Below are 24,210 nucleotides of genomic sequence, written 5' to 3'. Positions count from 1 at the left end.
TCACCAGCTAATAGAAAACTTGTTTATTCCTTTACACCCACATTCACATTTTTGACATTTTGTTCCTACTGCATCAGGCAAGTTCTGTTTCCCCAGAACAGTCACACAGAATTATTCTGCCTGACAAAGTTAGGCAATGTACTTTTCCAGCAACATACTGTGTTCATTGCTTTTTAGCAATGGCACAAAACTAGTTGGCAGGCGTAGATTCTAAAGGGACTTTAAAAAGCACTAGCCTACTGTTCGATAGAAAGTTCCTTGAATTTGACCAGACTAGTCACCTTAAACACAAAAAAGGGCTGATATGGGCTTCTTTGCATTATACACATCTTATAATTAGTAAAACTAATTCCTGTGCATATAATAGGTAGTATGGTGATTCCTTACACAGAGTTTCCACCAACCCATGAAAAACAATATGAATAGAAGGGATTTCTGTGTTCCAACAATCTATCCGTTCCAAATTGAAACTTCAATTCCTGCCCCCTTCAAGGTTTATGTCCCAGTCATCACCCTCATTTCCTCTCTAGGACGACCAGGGAAATCACCTTTACAGCTAATCAACTGTTTCTCAAGTGAACCAGCAGCTTTAAAAGGCACGAACCCCTTCTCCTCCACCCAAAAGGTGGAATACACTGGATAAAATCCTGGTCCCACTGATGTTATGGATTTTTGCCACTGACTTCAATGAGATAAAGATTTCACCCACTGTCTCCACAGAACTCCCAGTCTCTGCTGAGACAAAAATCAAGAGACCAAGATGAATCAATCAGCATGTATCTGTGATACAAAGTGCCTAACATTTCTGCTTATACATGTATAAAATTTAATGTAAAAAAAAAAAAAATCAATGATTTATTTCAACACTACTCCTGTGTATCCCTGCGACTCGATGGTCTGCTACTGCAGTAATTAATCTTTTCAAAAGAAATCTCACTACACCTTCCTTTTACCCCGTTCAATTTTTTTAAATTGATCTATTTTCTGGGGCTTTAATGGAACCATAACAATAGCAGTCAATGCTTTTTAAAGGGGACTTTTTCATTAGCAATAAGCCATACAAAAATTAGTAAGGATGAATTTTACTGCCCATGTGCAAACATCTGAAGGTTAAAGTCTTTGTTTTAATATAAATACATTTTTTTCCAAACACACTTTTGCCAACAATGTTTTAAGAGCTACACTAGTAGCAAAAATAACCTAATGAAATTTAAATTCTCAACTTGGAATATAGCTAATGAGAATATAGATTTGAGTGTTTGTTCAGTAAATTTTTAAAAGACTCTTTCAAACAACGTGACTTTTCATAATACTGGGGAATTATTTTTAGGAATACAGGATTAAAATACAAAATAACTAAAAATGGTATTTCATTTTCTAACACTAGAGATAATACAGCAAGACTTTCAAATACAGGGCATCTATTATTAGACACCTAAACCCCTATTAAGCCACTTAAGATGCCTGATTTTCAGAAGTTCTGACTAGCCACAAATCGTTCTCTGCAGACATTTTTCCAGCACCTCTGAAATATCGCACCATTTAAGTGCCAAAATATGGCCTTCTTAGTAAAATTTACAAAAGTGCCTAAACTGCTTACAAGCCTTAGTTCCATATCCACACAAGTTAGGTAACTAAATACTTTTAAAAATCTGGGAGTAAGGCACCTAACTCTTATTGAAAGTGGGACTTAGTCACTAGGGGTATGACTGCACTGCAATTAAATCCTGGCATCTGGCCTGGGTCAGCTGACTCAAGCTCACCGGGCTCGGGCTGCAGGGCTCTAAAAACAGCAGTGTTGAGGTCTAGGCTCAGGCTGGAGCCCGTGCTCTGGGACCTCACAATGGAGAAGGGTCCCAGGGCCCAGGCTCCCCCAAGACAAGATGTCGACACTGAAGTTTTTAGAGCCTGCAGCTTGAGCCCCACAAGCCTAAGTGAGCTGACACGGGCCAGATACCACTGTTCAACTGCCATGTAAACATAGCCCAAAGCACTTTTCAAAATTTTACCCCAGGTCTCTAATTTTGAAATAGACATTTGAAAACGTTGGCCATAATCTTTAAGGCCCAGGTCCTACATGACTCTAATACAGATGAAGCTTTTCATCTGCATGGAGCTCATTGTAGTACTGGGTCATAAGTGTGATTCATAGATTCATAGATTCATAGATATTTAGGTCAGAAGGGACCATTATGATCATCTAGTCTGACCTCCTGCACAACGCAGGCCACAGAATTTCACCCACCACTCCCACAAAAAAAACCTCACACCTATATCTGTGCTATTGAAGTCCTCAAATTGTAGTTTAAAGACCTCAAGGAGCAGAGAATCCTCCAGCAAGTGATCCGTGCCCCATGCTACAGAGGAAGGCGAAAAACCTCCAGGGCCTTCCAATCTGCCCAGGAGGAAAATTCCTTCCCGACCCCAAATATGGCGATCAGCTAAACCCTGAGCATATGGGCAAGATTCATCAGCCAGATACTACAGAAAATTCTTTCCCGGGTAACTTGGATCTTACCCCATCTAAAACCCATCACAGGCCATTGGGCCTATTTACCATGAATATTTAATTACCAAAGCCATGTTATCCCATCATACCATCTCCTCCATAAACTTATCGAGTTTAATCTTAAAGCAAGATAGATCTTTTGCCCCCACTACTTCCCTCGGAAGGCTATTCCAAAACTTCACTCCTCTGATGGTTAGAAACCTTCGTCTAATTTCTAATCTAAATTTCCTAGTGGCCAGTTTATATCCATTTGTTCTTGTGTCCACATTGGTACTGAGTTTAAATAATTCCTCTCCCTCTCTGGTATTTATCCCTCTGATATATTTATAGAGAGCAATCATATCTCCCCTCAACCTTCTTTTAGTTAGGCTAAACAAGCCAAGCTCCCTGAGTCTCCTTTCATAAGACAAGTTTTCCATTCCTCGGATCATCCTAGTAGCCCTTCTCTGTACCTGTTCCAGTTTGAATTCATCCTTCTTAAACATGGGAGACCAGAACTGCACACAGTACTCCAGGTGAGGTCTCACCAGTGCCTTATATAACGGTACTAAGACCTCCTTATCCCTACTGGAAATACCTCTCCTGATGCATCCCAAGACGACATTAGCTTTTTTCACAGCCATATCACATTGGCAGCTCATAGTCATCCTATGATCAACCAATACTCCAAGGTCCTTTTCCTCCTCCGTTACTTCTAGTTGATGCGTCCCTAGCTTATAACTAAAATTCTTGTTATTAATCCCTAAATGCATGACCTTACACTTCTCACTATTAAATTTCATCCTATTCCTATTACTCCAGTTTACAAGGTCATCCAGATCCTCCTGTATGGTATCCCTATCCTTCTCTAAATTAGCAATACCTCCCAGCTTTGTATCATCTGCAAACTTTATTAGCATATCTAACCTCAGTTTCATACTGCATATAAACATTTTTATTCAAACAAATTAAATTTCCTGAGTTTTTAGATATTAATGTTTAAATTACATAAACAATTCATTTTCAAAATAGGAGAGTTCAGGAAACTTTTTTTTTTTTTAAATCAAAGCTCATTTTTAAAGAGCCACTGCATTAAAATTTTCTTTATATTTTGTAAAACGTACATGTGTATACTCAAGCACACAGGCAATATATAAAAATTCTTTAACGGAAGTAACACAAAGGTTTATAATGAAACACCAATGATTTCATATAGCAAGAGTGCCACCCTGATTTACAATAAGACTCACCAACCCACAAAAGTAAACTGTAACAGATACAACTATATAATAGGTAATATTTCCAGAAGGAAAAGAAAACAATGTTAGGACATTTGCATAATCACTGCAAGACTTTAAAGTTATACATAACATACACATATGTAACAGAACTCCTTCTGCAAGTCTTATCTGAAAACAAAGTACTACAAGTAGGATAGTTTTGTTACAACAAGTGTTCTTGTAGATTAGCAGTGCTGTCATTGTCTCTAACAGCTAGTCTACAAGGGGAAATTATTGTGGAATAAATTTGGGTGTGAATTTAAAGCACACTAGCTACTCTGCACTAACTCCCTCCGTGGACAGTCTGACGGCACACTAGGAATGCCTTTGTGCTCATTAGCTTAACACACATTCAAAGAGTATTCAGCTAATTTGCACAAAGGCACTTCTAATGCACAATAAGTGTCCATGTAGAGAGTTAGTACAGAGCAGATTGTGCGCACCAGCTACACCATGATTTTTCCACTGTGTAGACAAGTCCTCAGACTGAAGAGCCAATATCACACATCCAATATATAAAATTGTGCATTAGTCTAAATTTTACTTTTGTGTTTTCAGTACAAAAAATATCAGTGAAACATCACGATTTTAATACTTTTACAGGAAACTAATAAAATGAAAAACACAAAAATGGAAGTGAAATACACCCGCCACAATCACAGCCCTAATCAGCATTTGAAAATGTGTTCCAAAGATTAGGACAAAGGAGGCTGAATATAAAACCTAGAGAAAACAAAGTCTGCTAACACTGGGTAAAATTTTCAAAAAGTGCTTAAGTTACAGTAATTTAGGAGCCTAAGTCCTATTTTCAAAAGCACTTAAGTCCCCATTGAGACTTCGGCACCTACGGCAGTCACGCATTTTTAAAAATTGTACCTATTATGGTTTGATTCTCAACACAAGTACATTTGTACACTAACATGATACACATACAAGGATTAAATAAAGTGTAAGAAAAAACAAAATTCGCAATGAAATATATAATTACATAATGTTTCCGCTATAGGTTGTTTTGGGGAAAGGAAAAGTGGAATTACTTAATGTATATGGTCTGCAGTAATAAAAAACAACCCTGCAAAACTGATAAGATATTTACAATAAACAGAACCTCAGAGTTGCATACGTACACTTACAAAAAAGGAAATTATACCTTAATGTTAACTGGAATTTTTCTTTGAAAGGGACTTTTAAAAACTGCAGTTTCTAATAGACTCTAAAAGTTAACCCTTTTAATAGCAATCCCTGAATTTAAGTAATTTTTTTTAATTATAAAAATTATATTGTTATTCCCTTTTGAAATCTACAAAAGTTTTTCAGCAAGGACAATGGGACTGACTTACAAAGGGAAACAGTGAAAACGACTATATTCAGAGTATGTCAAAATGCAAAAAGTAGGCAAACTGAAAAATATATTTGCTGTATTCTCTTCGTTAGCTGTAATCTATTACTACTGTAGGTAAAGCATTTCAGAGAAATGTGATTTCCAATTTGATAATATCCCATTATTTTTGGGGCTAGCACAGGAAGTTTACAAATGTTGTTTCAATAGTCCAAAAATGATGGAACAGCTTAGTGAAAATGAGCACCACTGAGTGCTATGAGGTCATAAAGGTGTTCTCAATTATTCTACAAAAAGATAAATGATCAGTGGGTCTTAGAAGTACTCCTCTGCTTGATTCTCAGAATGTTTAATCACAGGGACCAGCAAGCATTCTGCAAACTATTAGTGGTTCACAGGCTGTGGTCTGAGAACCATTGCTCTAGAAAGGCATGCAGCTGTATTTGAATAGATAAACAGGAAAAAAATATGCAAAGACATTCCTTCAAACCTTGGAATTATTTTTTATTCCTATTCATTTTTAAAAGTATGCTCTACCTATCAGGCCAAACTTTCATACATAGTTTCCATTTGTTTTTAGCCTATAAAAATGTGAATGCACATTTGTTCATTAATACAGAATGGCACACACACATCAGCATGTACATGAACTAAGATTTTGCACATGCATATGCTTCAGAAATGCACAAACATATTCTCATACAAAATCTTGGAGAACATAAGTAGAAGCCAGTTTGAAGCTGGCTGCAACTTCAGCCAATAGTTTTAATATATTTTTTGTAGAGAACAAAATGATCTCAAAATCAACAGTACTACTGCTAGCATGATTCTTCACACCATCAAGTTACTTATAAACGTGAATTTATTAATCCTCAAAAAACCCTTGTGAGGTATATAAATGTTATCCTTTTACAAATAGGAAAACACAACCAAGAGGATCCAGCAACTTGTCCAAGAGCACAGAAGGAATTCATATTAGAGCTGGGATTAGAACGCAGAAGGATCCCTGTGTCCCAGGACTAGTCATGCCACTAAACAATGCTACCTCATGATGGAAGAAAAAACCCTGACTACTAGTATTGCTAAATACATATTGTCTAAAACTTACGTAACACTGTTTATGTCATGATTATTGAAGAATATATGGTAGGAAATGTTATTTTTGTTCCAAAATACAAACATGTAATAAACAAATTCCATAAATTAGCTATGCTTATTTCAGTATTAAGTGTCAGGAGAGTTAGCAATTCATGAAGGTACATAACTAGTTTACTGGAAAGGATTTCTCCATGGAAAATTGTTGTTTCTATCAAAACATTGTTAAGGTTATATCATCAATCACAACTAAGGAAATACTTATGCTACGTTGAATAGCAACTTAATTACATGATCAGATGCCATTTCTAAAATATAATACAATACCCTACTTTTTCTTCTTAAAGTTATATACAAACGTAGAATCTTGCAAGATTATTTCCATTCACGTACACTTACACTACTATCATGTTCACAATGGTTCGTAGCATCATTAACAAGAAAGAAAATATACACCATAGAACATTTTAAGTTTAGTCAGCAGCTGGTATTATGCCATTTCTTTTCAACAGCTAACAGATTTTCTTAGGTGAAGTTTGTGGATAAAGCAATTGGTGAAGTGATCAATATGCCTTAAAGTTTTTTCACTATTGCTCAGCGTTATACTAAATTTGTAGTATGTTGTGTAAGAACAGTTTACTGTGTAGTTAGGATTAGATGAAGTGAAGCGTTTGCATATACTCTCCTTACATGTGCGGTGTGCTGAAGTCTACATCTACAAAAATAGACGGTAAACCATAAATGGCATTGTGGCTTAATTCACCTCTGGAGACCTGAATTCAGACCCTGTTTGGGCTACAAATTCTAGCCATAAAAACTTCAGAAGTCCATAGCTAATTATCCTGGACCTTAATTACTGCATGACATTTCAACCAGTACACTCAGTTTATTGCTTCCATCATTACTTTCCATTTAATTCACTCATAATTTTCTTTATTTAGTGTATTATAACCTGAAACAAAAAAATGAAAACAAATAAGAGCCAGTGGAAAAATTTAATGGACTTAAGCTGCTTTCTTTCATAGATTTTAAGGTTAGATGAGACCATTAGATCACCTACTCTGACTATCTGTATATCAAAGGCCATAGAATTTAATCCCATATTGAGGCCTATAACTTGTGTGTGGCAAAAGCACAGTTTCCAGAAAGGCATCCAGTCTTGATTTAAAGACAAGAGATGGAGAAGCCACCATTTGCCCCTTGGTAGTATGTTCCAATGTTTAATCACCCTCACTGTTCAAAATGTGTGCCTTTCTTTCTAATTTGAACTTGTCTAGTTTTAACTTCCAACCATCAGAACTTTACCAAACAATAATGGTGCTTATAGTAAACACAGTTTATACTACATGTAAGGTTCATTCTTACTTTTGCTGAGGTCAACAGAAACATTTCTTAATTTCATTGTTAGCTCTTGTAGGCTCTTAATAGTAGCGCACCTCCTTTCTTCATAAAATTAAAAGGATTAACTCATTAATATAAAGTTATCTCAAACAAATATGGCAATTAGAATGAGTTACTGATTCTTGGAATTTACCAATTATTACTACACTTTAAATAATGAGAGTGAGACACTTTATAAATCAAATTGCAATACCTGAGAAAACACCTGTTTCTAATTAGCAGAGATTACATACCAAAGGTAAGAAACAGGTGTGTCCAGAATGAGATTTTATTTTTATTTTTAAGAAGGAGAAAAATGTAAGTCAGAAAACTGGTTTGTCAGGTGAAAATAATTGATGCTTTCCAAGCTCTTGATTCAACTGTGGTAGGTAGGTAACATTTGAAACAATACTGAGGGGGGGTGGGGAGTCGAGTGAATCTACAGTATTCCCATTTATGCCAGCAAGGAACCTACCTCCAGCTGGTGATCACCCTTTACCAATGCCATACGGGCCCTTTGCAAGGAACCATGCATTAGCTTGTGAAGTCTTAAAATTAGTTTCCTCAACCCCATTTGCTTCAGTGCTTTGTCTACAAATGGCCTGTAAATAGAGGTCAAACAGTGTCTGCTGCAGCCTGCCTCGGCACTGCACTCTGGAATAACCCAACAGGCCAAGTCATCCTCTGATTCAAGCCTGTCAAGCTTCCTTGAAAAATGGTCCTGTAGCTGAAAATCAAAATTTGGCTTATTGGTAAAATTGTTCTTGATGGCTTGTCTGAGTTCCTCAACATTCTCCTCAGAGATTTGTTCTTCATCTTCACTTTCCTCAATGCATGTTCCTGAGGATTCTTTTACTTCTGCTTCCCTACCATCTTCCTCATCCTCTGGATCATTTTCCTTGGACGGTTGAGGAGAAGGAATTTCAAACACTGGCCAGCCAATGTCAGACAGATTCTTGATGCCCAAAACAGTTCCCATAATCCTTAGTTTCTGGTTTAAGTCTTTTGTAATGTTTAACCACAGACAGAGTGCCTGCACCCTGTCTTGGAAGTCCTTTGCAGCATACTTTTCATAGTCCTTTTGAAGGGCCTGCAGAGACGGATAAAGTGCTTCTACATACTCTAGCAGCTCCATTATCCTCTTTACTTGCTCAAAGGAGACCCGCTGATGATGGAGGTGTTCATAGTAACTTGTGTAACCCACAGCACTAGTTCCATGGGCTGCTTTGCAATGTCCTTCTCCTGAAGTACCATTGAAACTGGCTTCATTTCTTACACAGGAGAAGCTTTCATACTTCACTTTGAAGGTGAGGATTTCATTAATAATATCTGGGATGGCTTGACGGGCCGTATACAGATAGAAATCTTGGTCATTAATGCTCCGGCCTGCATGCCACGCTTGCAGCTCAAGCCAGATCAGTTCATTGGATCGATTCAACCAGACAGAGGAGGTGTTTTCCTGTCCTCTCTGTTCCCGGTCCTTTTTCTTTGAGACTGAGGTAAGCTTTAACAAAAGCCGCAGGGTTTCAAAAAATTTTAAGCGGTCTGCTGGGCAATCAGTCCTAGAAGTCTGGCGTGCAGTTCTGGCTATAGGCATGGGCACAGAGACTGGAAGCTTAGCATTGCTACAGCCAAGGCTGAGGTAAGGCTTATTGAGATCAACATCTGGAATTGATTTTTTTGGCAAGGACCCACCAACTGAGTCTAACATGAATGAGCACTGCACATTTTTCTTGAGATCTCGTTCTGTTGTCCTAAGGGTGGCTCGAATCTTTTTCCCGTGCTTATAGCTGTGCTCTTCCACATTGTCAGTGGTTTTGCCATTGTCTTTTTGTGGAGGCTGATTTGGTACACTCATCTTTTCTGTAAAAGAAATTGAAAAAGAATTTGACTACAGCAACATGAGGACCTTTTTAAAGAACACTGCTCCTTAACTACATTTTATTAGTCTTATTTTATTTCTACTTTCTATCCACCCAAGCATCCAAATTTTGTTTTATTTATATCATATGCTAAATAGATAGAAAGAAAACAGTTCCATAATTAAAAGTAATATCTGCATTTTGATTTTATAAGTTTAGGTGGCATTTCCTTGTTATTTACAGAATGCCATAACCTCCACTAATGGAATTTATACTGTAGTTATCATCATGGTATCTGATCAACTTACTGATTTTAAAGGTTATATACATAGTGATATGTTACTCTAAATCTCCATCTATGGGAATTTAAAAAAACTGAACTGGGAAAAGCTAAATTAAAGAATCTAGGTCAAATATTAGGTATCTATAAAATGACCAAACAGGATTTTTCTACCTCTGAATATCCATCAATCTTAATCCACAAATTACTGGCACAACACAATAGCTCCAAAATTTGCTCTTTTAATTACACAGTCACATGGACACCAACAATTCATATACACAAGTGAAAACCCTAGAACACATATAATTCCTGAAATAAAGAAATGCTGAATCCACTTAAAAATGAAGAGCACACCATTGTATTGTGGGATTTTCTAACAATAGGTTTAACTCTGCAACCACTGGTAAGAACATTTTGCAGTACTAAATAAAATTGTAATAATTGACTTCTAATTATAATTACCTCTTTTGCTGCATGTGGCAGCTGGAGTCAGTGACTAAGCAGCAATCCAGAGGGCACAGAGGGACTAACAGCCTGGAGGCAGATTGACTGTAAAGGTTGGGGCCTGCTTTAGTTTCTTGCATACAGTATTTACAAAACGGGGAAATCAGCAAGTGATCAAAATGTGAAATTGTCAAAGGTACACCACCAAGCATTTTGTCTGATGCAAGTAAGTCTCCTTTCTTTACACTGAATACATTAGAAGTGTAATAAAGTGGTAACAGTCAGAACAGTGTACCCAACCACCTAGATTCTCACATCTCAGTAATATCTTATTGAAAATATTTTAGCAATGATGGAATGCTAATTATAATTCAGCACTTTTAAAAATATATATCTAGTAGCTAACACTAGCTGTATTCACAAACAGATGGAAACAAATCACAAACTGTTATTTCCCTAGAACAGAGGAACAATACAAAATGCTGTAAACACCCCACGTTGCCAATGCACGATTATTCCCTATATTGAGTACATTCCCATACCTCTCCTTACAGAAGTATCTGCATTATAACCCTCATAGCAATCAGGGAGGTGGCCACTAATCAAGGTTCTCCTCAAACTCTGTGCTTGCACAGTCTCTGCTAGAAGACACTCTTCACAGACTGATGCCTGCTGCATAAAAGTCCAGCCACTGGTCTCCCCTTTCACAAAACAGCCAGAGGAAAAAGTTGTGGTGGTACCCCTCCCCTTATCAGTTTTAGCCCAATAGTTAGGGCACTCACCTGGAATATGGGAGTCCCTGGTTCAATTCCCCCCTTTACCTAATAGGGAGTTAGGAATTTGAATTTGGGTCTCCCCCCACTGCAGGAGACTGCCTTAGTCATAGGTATAGAGGAATTTCTCAGTCTCTCCTCTCAAAGCTGTTCCACTTTTTATAAAATAAATAGTCCTTGAAGAAGGGATTTTAAGGGCATGTCTATATGGTGATTTAGTGTACGGCAAGCTGGGATGTAAATCTACAGTGCTCTAGCCTGCCACACAACAAGTGGCTATATGGAGCCTGCTGCCTTGCGCAGCAGCACTACATTCTTCTCTGACTGTTCTGTGGGCCTTTTGTTTGCTTTTGTCAAAATGCGTGAAAGGCGAAACAAAATGTTTCAGAATGAAATGTTCTCTTTTGACTTACCAAAACATTTTGACTTTTTTCATTTGGTTTGGCAAACTCTATACAAATTTGCAAATAGTTTTGGTCAACCCAAAAGTGCATTTTTCAGTGCATTGTTTGAAAAATGTCAGCCAAGTCTAGTGGTAAGTGTGGGGAATGGAATGAGTGAGGAAGAATGAGGCCTGGTCTACATATGAAAATAGCATTATGTCAGCAACTGGTTTTGCAGAATCAATGCTGCTCATGGATATAAGTGTAAGTGCAGAGGACAAAAACTGTGTTTGTACTCTGTTCAGCTCTACCTGTTACTAATGCTACACTATTTCCCCATGTAGACAAAGCTGAATCAATAGAGAGGCAGAAGAGCAGAACAAGTGACCACCATGTCTGCTGAAATCTTCTCCATCCAAACCTGTCGCTCTTTTCATCTTCATTAATTGCAATCCCTGTTTTATAGGCTACCCAGGTCCCAAAGCTCCATACTCTATCACAGGGGTCGGCAACCTTTCAGAAGTGGTGTGCCGAGTCTTCATTTATTCACTTTAAGGTTTTGCGTGCCAGTAATACATTTTAACATTTTTTAGAAGGTCTCTCTCTATAAGTCTATATATTATATAACTAAACTATTGTCGTATGTAAAGTAAACAAGTTTTTCAAAATGTTTAAGAAGCTTCATTTAAAATTAAATTAAAATGCTGATCTTACGCTGCCAGCCCACTCAGCCCGCTGCCAGCCTGGGGTTCTGTTCACCTAGGCCGGCAGCAGGCTGAGCGGGGCCTGCGGCCAGGACCCCGGCTGGCAAAGGGCCGGCAGCCAGAACCGCAGACCTGCAATGGGCTGAGTGGGGCCGGCGGCCAGGACCCCAGACTGGCAGTGGACTGAGCGGCTCAGCCCGCTGCCACTCAGGGATCCTGGCCCTGCCCACATAGAGTGGGTACCTACCTTCTCCCTGGTTCTAGCCCATTCTCTTCCTCTCTCTCTGCATTGAGCTGAGGGTGGGAGTGCACTGAGCACAGGGCTGGGGGTGAAGGAGCAGGCTGGGGGTTGGGGTGCAGGGTCTGGCCAGGAGCTAGAATGAGGGAGGGGACTCAGGGTTGGGGCAGGAAGTTTGGGTGTGGAGTGCTTATCTGGGCAGCTCCCATTTGGTGTGAGGGGTGCAGGAGCTCCTGTTTGGTGCTCAGGGTGGGGGTGGGAATGTGGGGAGTGCAAGAGTCAGGGCATGGGGTGTGGGGGGGCTGGGTATGTGTGGGGGGGCAGGAATCAGGGCAGGGGGCTGGGGGTGTGTGAGGAGGGTGCAGGAGTCAGGGCATGGGGTGTGGGGGGCTGGGTATGTGGAGGACTGCTGGAGTCAGGGCTGGGGTCGTGGGGGGTGCAGGGGTCAGGGCAGAGGGCTGAGGTGTGGGGGGAGGTGCAGGGGTCAAGGAAGAGGGCTGGGGGTGTGGGCTAGGGTCATGGGGGTGCTCCCAGCCCCCTGCCTAGAGCGGCACACGGCAGGGTGCTGGAGGAGATATGCCCTGATTCCAATCCCCTTCCCCAAGGCCCTGTCCCCACCTTGTCTCTGCCTCCTCCCCAGAGCAGCGAGCACGCTGTGGCTCTGCTTCTCCTTCCCTTGCAAGGGCCATCAGCTGATCGGTGGCAGGAAGGGAGAGGAGGGGCAGGAATCCAGCATGCTGGGGGAAGAGGTGGGGGAGAGGGAACTTGCCTGCCCTGCAGCAGCAGCCGGCAGAACCAAGCTTCTTCACCCTGCCCCCTCCCCCCCCCATGAGGGGGTTGGGTGCGGAGAAGAGCGGGCCGGGGTGGGCAGGATTTTTAATGGCACACTGCTGCCTGCCGGGGTCCCAGCCCCAGCCCCGCTCAGCCCCCGCTCACACATGCCATAGGTTGCCGAACCCTGCTCTATCAAACACAGAATGCTACCGCCCACCTTCTCATGCATACAAAGAAGCATGACCGTATCACCCCCTTCTTCAAAAAACTCATTCATATGAAGGATCTAAATTTAAAATGTCCCCTCCACTGTATAGATCTCTTCATGGATCCACTCCAATCTACTTATCAGAACCTGCTCTGACCATCCTACCTTTTCCTTACATCAGCCACATATTCTCTGTCCCACTGCACAATCTCACCCCTTCTTTACCACAGCTTCTGCCACCGGGAATAGCCTTCTTGTGTATCTCAATTTCACAGACTCTCCAGCTCATTTTAAAAGTGAGCAGAAATTAATTTTTCTCTCTTTCTTGCCTCTAGCAGAATGTCTCTCTATTAATGCTCATAAATATTTAATTTGGTATTTATATGTAATGATGAAGCAGCATTTTTGGAGGTAGTTTATATGACAGATGCTGGAAAATAGGCCTTACATAGAATAAAGTTGTGTTGTCTTGGTTACCAGATATTTTATCAACAAAACTTTGGCTTTGTCTATTTCCTTCCCTGGAAAATGTTGACATCTTTGGAATGGATGTAATTTGAGGACTTCAGTAGCTCAGACATAGGTCAGGGGTTTGTTACAGGAGTGGGTGGGTGAGATTCCGTGGCCTGCGTTGTGCAGGAGGTCAGACTAGACGATCATTATGGTCCCTTCTGACCTTAAAGTCTATGATTCTGTGAACTGCTGCTTGGTATGTAAATCATTCCTTCCTCTTTTTCTGCCTCTGCTCCCACACCCCGGCATTCTCCCACATCTGCCCTTTTTTGGGCGGGTGAGAAAGGGAAATAAGGAGACCCTACGCTATATGTCTATTCACATTCTTATATGTCCAGTATGTGGACACTGGCTTCTTAATTACAAATCATCTTTTTTACTGTAGTATCACTGAATTCTACTATAGTATTACTGAATTATTTTTTAGGCACTCATTATAAGGAATTCCAGCACGTGTACTTAATGATCAGATTGTTCAGCAACTGATATCTTCCTTTTTCCTTGTCCAACTATATAGAATTTAATTCTGAAGTTCAACATTAAACACTTTAAAAAAATCCACCAAAGATGCCTTTTGCCCCTGAACCTTGGTAAAATTTATTTCGGGACAGGGAGCTTATTTCTTCATTGTTCAATTTGCTTTGTGCGTTTGACAGCATGTGTGTGTAGCCAGTTTCACAGATTCTTCTATATAGTCAGTCCATTATCCCTTTTTTCTGGGCAAGACTCACAGCAGCAGGGTAGAGAAAACACATTTAAAAAACAAAGAAAGCCATTGTAAAACCACAAAAGGCCTGGGGAACCTAATTGCAGATGTAGAACATGACATTACTTTCAACTTTTTTTTTTTAAATTGGACTAGATTTCAAGTTGGTGTGTGGTTTTTATTTTAAAGGACAAGAGAAAAAGATAGCCCAGGTTTAAAAATGTTAGCATTTAATCAACCCCTATTAAGCTTTGACATTCACATCTCATTTAGGCGAGTTTACAGTTATTATTGTTTGGTCAGAGACAGATTTTTTCAAGGTTCAGTTTGGTTAACTGGGCAGTACAAAATTGGTTTATAGAAAATTGTGGAATGTAGAAAAAAAAAAAACTGAGGAAGATTGAAACTGCAGGAGACACAATTTGTTTAATTTCTGTAATTTTCTCCTGTGGTCAATATTAAAAAGTGCAATTCTACCCTCAAATGGGACTTCTAGGAAGAATGACAGGGCGGATAAAAATCAATGATTTTTTTTTAAAAAAAAAATTGGATTTTTTTAATTTAAAGTCGGATTTGTTTTTATAAAAATGCTTTTTGAGGAAAAAACCCTATCTAAAGATAGTTTTAATTAAGATACATTAAAGCTCAAAGATATCTCATCATGGAATAGGGTTTATAAATTCTAATTCTATAGTATGAGACAATATATTCATGTAATGTTTAAGAAAAGTTTTCTAAATAAATTCCAATAGTTCATGGATTAGGGACCCAATTTTATAGGGTTCCATAGGCTTCTGTATAGATTATTTAGGTTAATCTTCCTATCTACCCAATGCAACTCAGTGCTCCATCTAGAAGATACCATCAGAGATGCTTAGTTTTGCAGTTCTCAAACTGTGGATTTGTGTCTCCAGAGGTAACACGCTAACAGCAAAAATGTTTTTAAATAAATAAATTAATATATAGAGGTGAGAAATAGCAGACCTCAACTCTACTGTCCCTCTGCAAATTTGTGTACACAGAGTCAATCCCTTAGCTCTCTCTAAAAGTGCAAAGTTTCAAAAAGTTCAATGAATAGAAGATTGTTGGGGGCTGAATAGATCTGGACAAGGAGAAGAAGTCTGGAGATAAATGTGAGACGCGAGAGACATATTTTTTTTGTTAAAATATTATATGTTTGCTGTTGAATACTTAACGTTGTTGTTTTAGTTAAATAAAACAATTTAAATGTCTGTCTGGTGATGTTCTCTTCCTAATACAGCATGGCAAGAAAATCCTCCAAATATTAATGATTAACCTGTTGAATTGGAGATAGTCCACCTCCCAATGACTTCATAAATATCAGCTTCACTTACCTTTGGTAAATGAAATAACCAATCATTAATTTTCTGATACAGCTGTAAAACTAATCTGAAAAAGTTTTCAAAATAAATCACTGTTTAAAAATGTATAGTGTGTACCTTCTAAAAATGAAACCTACATCTATCTCGAGTTGTGAAGAATATGTATTAAGGTTATAACAACCAACAAGAATGCACTTTTATGTAGCAAACCATGATTAAACTGAGTCTTCCTGACTAGTGATTTAAATCAAATCCACCCTGAAGAATGGCATCATGGGGTTTCATGTTTGCTGTTGCTCCATGCATCCAATTTGCTCAGTTTGCAAATACATACATACATACATACATACATACATACATAGTTTTTCTAAGCACCAGTGTCACGGACTCACCCTGCTTTGACAGCCAAGCTGAGTTCTTCCTCTCTCACACACCACCATACGTTAAGGGTCTTCCAGGTCAAGCTATGACCTCAGTTACACTTGTCAACCGTACAGTTTTCAGTTCAGGCAGAGGGTTTCTCCATGTTACTTTCTGCACAGTCTCTGGGGATAATGCTCTGATAAGTATGTTCATTAAGGATGGGAGGATTTACTTTTAATAATAATAATCTACTGTCCAAGGCTAAAAACAGAATTGGCACCTGACCACTGTGTTATCAGCCACAGCTTTTACAGTTACCCAAGTCCACGCACTAGTCCACCACAAACTCATTAGCTGGAGATATCTTTGGAACAGACCTGAATCAGCCATGGTCCAGAAGGTCAAGAATAAGTCATCATACCAGAACACTGTGATTCTAGTGAAGCAACTGGCAGCCAGTAAAGTACTAAGAACCACTGATGAAGCTTCCAAGTCCCTTCTAAGAGTGGCTATCTTCCTGTCCATGGAATCTTTTCAGAAAAAAGTCTCCCTCAGCAAAAATCATCATGTCCTTTGCCAGGGATACTACTGCTCTATCAGCATTAGGGAGGATAAAAAGAATGAGAGAAATGTAGAGCTGGAAGGCTCTCAGGTGGTCATAAAGTCCAGCCCCTTGTGCTGAGGCAGGACAACATATACCTAGACCAGTGTTTGTCCAACCTGTTCTTAAAAATCTCCAATTCTGGGGATTCCACAACTTCCCTTGGAAGCCCATTCCATAGCTTAATTACCTTTGTAGTTAGAAAGTTTTTCTTAATATGTAACCTAAACCTCCCTTGCTGAAGATTAAGCCCATTACACTTCTTGTCCTACCTTCAGTGGACATGGAGAACAATTAATCACCATCCTGAACAGGCCTTAATATATTTGAAGACTATTATCCAATCTCCTCTTGGTCTACTTTTCTCAAAAGACAGATACCGCCTCAGAGTTTGACAGCGAACAATGGATAAGTACTTCTTGAGTATGATCTTTCTACTATTTGTGCACCTACCTTATAGTAATTTCATCTATAACACATTTCCCTGGTTTGTTTATGAGAATGTCACATAGGACTGTGCCAAAGGCCATACTAAAATCAAGAGATATCACATCTACTGCTTCCCACATCCATTAAGCCAATCACCCTCTCAAAGAGAAAATTAGGTTGGTTTGGCATGATTTGTTCTTGATAAATCCATGTTGGCTATTCCTAATTATCCTCTAGGTGCTTACAAATGAAAATCTGAAAATTTGTTCTGGTATCTTTCCAGGTATCAAAGTTAGACTAATTGGTCTTTGCATTGCAGGACCCTGACAAGTTTCAGAGATTCCCTACAAAACCTTCTACCTTTGTTGGGTATTTTCTATCATTCTTGAGTGATCTGTTCAAAGGAGGAATTAATAGGTATGGTAAATTACATTTTCAATTTTGAATGAAAGATCTCACTGGTTGCCCACACCTTCTCTACATGGTTTCAAAAAGGTCTGGAAGCAAAATAACCTACGCTGTTTCTCTTGCTCCGAGTTATCATGGTCCAAATTTGAGAGTTCTCATTTTTGAGGTGAGAAGCTAGAGCGCATGGAAGCAGATAATGTCCTGAAGCACTGTGTCTTTTCTTGGGTTGGTTGTTTGTTTTGGTGGAGGGACGGACCAGCATCAAAAGGTCAGTTTCTTCTTATCTTTTGGGTCACAACTCACAAAGAAGTCATGAGCCCCACTTCTCATCATCATCATCTAATATCCCTAGGGGAGCCCAGATTTTCCTATTCAGAAGGAGAGTCCTAAAGGATGTTAGATTCTTTACAAAGTGGCTCAAAAACCCCTTAAAAAACAGGGCAGGGACCATGGAATTTTTTCCTTTGGAAAAGCAAGTCTGGGGCAGGGAATAAGAGGCATGTGGATATGACCTGAAGAGTCCTTGATTACTGAAGGAGGTTCAGTCTGGCTGGCTGAAGAGGATTAATCTGATCTTCTGGAGGTGTCTCCAGAAGAGCCCCAAGAGCTGTGGGGGAATGCAGAGATTGCAACAAACTGTCCAGACTCTAAATTCATTCCCCTGGCTAAACAAAGGTCCATGCCTGGGAACAACTGTAGCAGAGCTCCCTTTCTGTAGCTCCTGAGAGTTCTCTTGCCCTTCAAGCTCCCTGCATTTGGCCTGTTGCATCACAATGGAGGAGGGGAGAATAAATGGAGAGAATAAGATCATTGGGCAGTCCCATTTGGGAAACAAAGTTCCAGAAATTTCAGACCCCTGAGGAGGAAGAGAGAGATGAGATGATTTTTTTCTTGATGCAATCCCAAAATCAAGTACAAGATACGAGATTTCAGTGGCTAAGTAAGGAGCACTGAACTGCCACTCTTTTTGCACCACCGGAGGCACAGAATCTGACAAGGGTGTGGAAGGGGCACTGCTCAGCCCAGCCTTATGGACAAGTCTGAACTGCAGTCATCATTTGCTGGAAGAAAGGTGCATTGCAGATGTTTCAGAGTGGGGGGAAGGTGAGGATCCAGAAACTAATTAAACACGTAGAGTTTGTCATGTCATCTTTTTTGTTTCTAAATACACGGTAGTAAGAAATCCAGTGAGAGAGCGATTAAATAAACAAACACCGGTGACATCAATAACTGGCCTTGTTCTCAAAGCTTTGTTAATTCTCGGTTAACTGCAGGATAGAAGTAATTTCGTGTTAAAGTAAAATTTAATCAACTCAAGACAGCCAAATAAAATGCTTCATGATCTGTTTCAAAAACAGTTTGTTTGGTGCTTCATTTAAAGCAAATATTATACAAACTCAGCCTAACTAGAAAGCATTTGTTTTAGTTCAGAAATAAGGAGAGTAACTTCAGTTAGTTCTTTAGTGATAGAAGACTTTAACCCCTCCATCAACTTCCTCAGATTTCCTGCCTCAGCATATTATCTGTATATTCTATAACAAAAGGGAAAAAAGGCCTAATAAGTTTTAAAATATTAATACAACTAAAAATGTATTATTATATTCCAGTGAACTTACAATGTGCCAGACATCCCCCTGCCTTCCACAGACACACACGACAAATCTCACTCTACACAGCTTGAAATCTATCAGCAGAACTTTACGAACATAGATAAAGTTAACCAACAAAAGAAAATTTGTCTTAATTGATATAATACTCCTCTCTCTCACAAAGATACAAACCCTCGGATATATACTCTCGGTATTTCAATTCCCTAAAATATACCAAAACTGCTATGAACTACAGCTGCAGTTACTCTGATTTATATTTTCTTAGTTCAGAGACTGAAGTTTTGTTACTATGGTATTAAAATCACATGAAGGCAAGAAAAGCTATTGATAAATTGCTACGTGCAAAATTAGACAGGCTTTAATATTTCACAAAAAAGAGTTTAAAAAGGCACAATTAAAACCCAGTAAAATGAGTTTAACAGCTCAAATGACTAAGCAGCTAACAACAGATACAGTGTGCCTTCTTTTTAAGTTCTACTGTAAAGAAAAGGTCTTTTGGGAATGATACTGTAAGGATGACCTTACACAGAAGATGCCTAAAATAGTGGGGAATCAAAACTTTTGGAACATGTTCAGTATAAATACTCCATTATTATGAATAGTTTCATTAGACAGCTCCACTCCCACAATTATTCAATGAATACTGTGTATATCTTTGATTCTGCTAAAGCATTTACCTTTTTTTCTATACTATATTCTGGCAAAGCAATCCTTTTCGTAAACATACATTCAGTGTTAAGATTTCATATATACACTAAAAAAACTGCTTTAAAAACAAATGTCAGCTGGTGCAGTTGTGCCACCACTGTAACTTTACTAAACATCATTCTAAAATTTCTAAAAAACTGTAGGTATATTCTTTATGACAACAACAATGAACCAATCATTATTTTTAAAACAGCTTTAACAAAACTTTGCCACCAATATGAACAACACAAACTTTAAAAAAAAAAAAAAAAAAAAAAGTAAAGTGGCACTTTCGGTAGAGCAGGTGTTCTGATGAGGTTTTCTATCAGAAATCTGACTACTAATGATACTTAACATGAGCAAAGAACACCATCAACTTAAAAATTCATACTTCTGGGTGAAAATGTTTACCTATTGTTGTCAGATAACATTACTTATGTATCTGTTACCTAATATTATAAATGATTACGGGACATTGGTTTTTTTTTATCAGCTTGTTTATGCTGTGTCTTTGACAGCTCTTTCTATATAGTTAAGTTCGCTGTAGCGAGTCAATTTCTCCCAGTTTGTGTGGATCCTGCACACAGCAAAAAGGGGGAACAATTAAAGAAACACGATACTGTAAATGTAAAACCACAGAATCTCAAGCATTTGAAAATATTTTTAATTCAATTTCTTAAATTGGCTAGAGTGAAGAGTGTCCCTTTAATAATTTTCTCACTTTAAAGATGAGTGTTTGTAAAGCACCTTTGAGATCCTTGAATGGAAGATGGTATAAAAGTGCAAAGTATAATGAGAAAAGCATGTCTGGCTGCCTGATATTATAAAATGCTATCAATTTAATATTACAGGCAACAACTTTGAAAATTATTACTATTCCGAACCCAGGTAATAGGATTCCATTCTCTTAAAATCGCTCAGTATATCGTAGTAAAAGAATCAGTAGATAAGAACAGTTCCAAGAAAGCCACTTCTGTTAATGACAGGTTTCAGAGTAGCAGCAGTGTTAGTCTGTATTCGCAAAAAGAAAAGGAGTACTTGTGGCACCTTAGAGACTAACAAATTTATTTGAGCATAAGCTTTCGTGAGCTACTGAATGCATCCGATGAAGTGAGCTGTAGCTCACGAAAGCTTATGCTCAAATAAATTTGTTAGTCTCTAAGGTGCCACAAGTACCCCTTTTCTTTTTACTTCTGTTAATGACACACTGGTATTCAGTGAGATCCTGCAAGCCAGTTTAAGGACCAGCAAGTCTAGAACCCAGGTCTGGAGAGCTCCCAGGAAGCAGATAGCTCTATGCACACAGGTGAGAAGAGAACTGTTAAGTTCACTGAGAAAACTTGGACAAAAGTGACCAGCATTTCCTAATAATCAACTATTCTCATGTAGTCCATACCAATGGGAACTTCCATGATTCTGAACCCATGTTTCTCTGTGCAATACCCTCCCGGCAAATATGTGCAAACACCAAGTCTACTTGTAAAATTGATTTACAGTAAAAGGGGTGGGAGGAACCTAATAGAACAACAAATAGCAAAGAAACTGGTTGTTAGTCTCTGCCTAAAATTGCATTATATCATGCACAGAAAAAATGCTGTCCATCATTCACTGAAACTGTATAATAAGTTGAATAATTTTGTTCAAAATGCTTGCTTGCTTCCCAGTGTATTTTCCTATTCATTTTGTAACAATGGATGTGCCTGTATGTACATTTATTAGTGTGGTTACCCAGTATCTATAGTTTGTTAATAGAATAAAAAATTAATAAAACTAAATGGTCTGTAACAAAACTAAATGGTCTGTACAATTTACAAAAACTGCTTTTTTGATTGCTGACCACCAGAAGGTAAACAGGTCTGCCTGAAACTGAACTGCAATTGGGAATATACAATGGCTGCTATGATTTATTGCCCAATGTACATTAAATAGAAAGGGGGAATTACTGCAAATCTATATTTCTCTATAAAAAGGACCTATGAAAGTTCACAGACTACTGAATGGTTACAAAAAAATATCATATACTACTACTACTTTTAAATTACAGATTTTTTAAAAAAAAGTCACACACCTTTTAAAGTGGAGCGGCTAGTAGATTTCCCAAGGTTATTTTTCTGGTGCTTTGTTGACATACGTTTCATCTGTCGGGGTGTGCTAGGAGGAGAGGTCCCATAGAAAATGTCAGCACTGGCTTCATCTGATAATTCCTCAGGTTCAGATTCAGAAATCTTGCAAGCAACATCCTCTGACTTGTACTCTTGTCTGAACAAGGGAAAAGAAAGTCAGAATAGGGAGTTAAAAAAAATTAGCTAATTACTTTAGAAAGCCCACCCATTAATATGTCACCTCCCCATATCTGTACTTTCCTGCCACTCCCATGTAACAACTCTTTTTACCAGCAAACTTGCTGGTAAACACACAAGTTTGCTTTCACCTTCCACTAATGCACAGTTTTGTTACCATCCTTTGTGCAGTGTATATGTAGTGCTTGTCATACATGTCAATAAGAAAACTTTTACTGGAAATAACAAAGTGACCATATAGGTCTACTATACAGGTAAGAGAACTAGGCATTTTTAAAAAAATATGTGTGTAAGAAAAAATTGTCAGAAACCAAAAATCAAATAAGGGATGGATGATTTTAAGCAAGGCTCAAAAAACGTACTGAACTACTAAACACTACCACAGTTAAATTGGTCACTGGCTAACTCCAGTCCTCCACTACACTTTGACTACTACCTCTCAGAGGCATTGCCTAAGTCCATCAAGGGAAGCACTCCACTCTGTCCAGTACTCACACATCAGGGAGAGGGAAGTTCAGTGCCTATTCCATCAATTTCAATATAAAATAAGTTTCTTCTTGGCCCAGTCTCTTGTTTCCTCCTTGTAGCATGAAAACAGTTTTTTTCATAGCAGGTTTTATTTTGCTTAACAGGTTTTTTTGTTTATTTGTTTAAGTCTACCTTGATTTTTAGGGATAGCTTCATATATTATACACATCTTCCCAGCTCTTTTGAAGTATTACTTGTATATATATATTACATATATACACACACACAAACACATTAAAATGAACTAAGATGACAAGCACAAGCTCTTCACAGAAGGAGCTGTCTTTTCTCTAACCCAATCCTGTAAACTTAGACATATGCTTGGCTTTACCTCTGTGAGCAGCCCTATTGATTTCAATGGAACTACTTATGGGAGTAAATTAAACACATGCATGTTTGCTGGATCATGGCCCACGTTTATCTAGAGCACAGCACAATGTGGTCCCAATCCCAATTGGTCTTTGGGGGCTTCCATAATATAAATATTACAATAGGTGAAACAAGTAACACTGCCTGTAGTTAATGGTTCCTGACACTTTTGATTATAAAATACCCCATTTTCAGTTGCTTATAATTTTGCCAAATTTCATAGATCCAAAGGCCAAAAGGAACCACTGTGATCATCTAGTCTGACCTGCTGTACAAAGCGGGCCATAGAACCTCCCCAACATAATTCCTAGAGCATAACTTTTAGAAAAATTTCCAATCTTGATTTAAAAATTGTCACTGATGGAGAATCCAACACAACCCTTGGTAAGCTGTTCCACTGGTTAATTATTTTCACCTTTAAAAATTCACACCTTATTTCCAGTCTGAATTTGCCTAGCTTCCACTTATGCCCATTGAATCATGTTATGCCTTTCTCTGCTAGACTGAAGAGCCCATTATTAAATATCTCTTTCCCACACAGGTACTTACAAACTACTCAAATCACCCCTTAATCTTCTCACTGTTAAGCTAAATAGATTGAGCTCCTCCTTGAGTCTATCACTATAAGGCATGTTTTCTAATCCTTCTGTCATTCTCGTGACTCTTCTCTGAACCTTCTCCCAACTTATCAACACCCTTCTTGAATTGTGGGCACCACTACCAGACACAGTATTCCAGAAGAGGTCACACCTGTGCCAAATACAGAGGTAAAATAACCTTTCTACGCTTACTCAAGATACCTGTTTATGCATCCCAAGGATTCATTAGCCCTTTTGGCCACAGTGTTGTACTGTGAGTTGTTGTGACTACTGGGCCTACAAAGCGTATCCTTATTGTGAGCTCAAATGTAAAAAAAATATGTGAATGTTCATAAGATGTTACAATAACGAGGGAAAATAGGTCAAGCTGTTTACAATGCTGAATGTAATAACAAGCGCAAGAGAACCAGACACAAATGTTGGATTAGTCTAAAACAGAGGTTCTCAAACTGTGGTCCGCGGACCACCTGTGATCTGCAAGCTCCATTCAGGTGGTCTGCAGA

At 38.7% G+C, this 24,210-nt stretch overlaps 1 protein-coding gene across 10 annotated transcripts in view; it reads right to left on the bottom strand.

The window, feature by feature from the left end:
- The window catches only part of MAP3K4 (mitogen-activated protein kinase kinase kinase 4), a 148,733-nt gene that overhangs the window by 91,858 nt on the left and 32,665 nt on the right, over positions 1-24,210 (bottom strand). For 9 of the 10 annotated variants that reach the window (XM_037895107.2, XM_037895105.2, XM_037895110.2 and 6 more), the window contains exons 2-3: positions 21,980-22,170; positions 8,058-9,445 (exon numbers count right to left, since the gene is read on the bottom strand). In XM_037895107.2, coding sequence (XP_037751035.1) covers positions 8,058-9,445; positions 21,980-22,170 — 1,579 coding nt within the window. Of the gene's footprint in view, positions 1-8,057; positions 9,446-16,205; positions 16,359-21,979; positions 22,171-24,210 lie in introns of all 10 variants that reach the window. The other variant, XM_043544298.1, reaches the window with a different exon arrangement.

This window comes from Chelonia mydas, chromosome 3 (assembly GCF_015237465.2).
Source record: "Chelonia mydas isolate rCheMyd1 chromosome 3, rCheMyd1.pri.v2, whole genome shotgun sequence".
Lineage (NCBI taxonomy): Eukaryota > Metazoa > Chordata > Testudines > Cheloniidae > Chelonia > Chelonia mydas.
The sequence above is the reverse complement of the archived record's forward strand: the minus strand, read 5'-3'. Positions and strand labels throughout refer to the sequence as shown.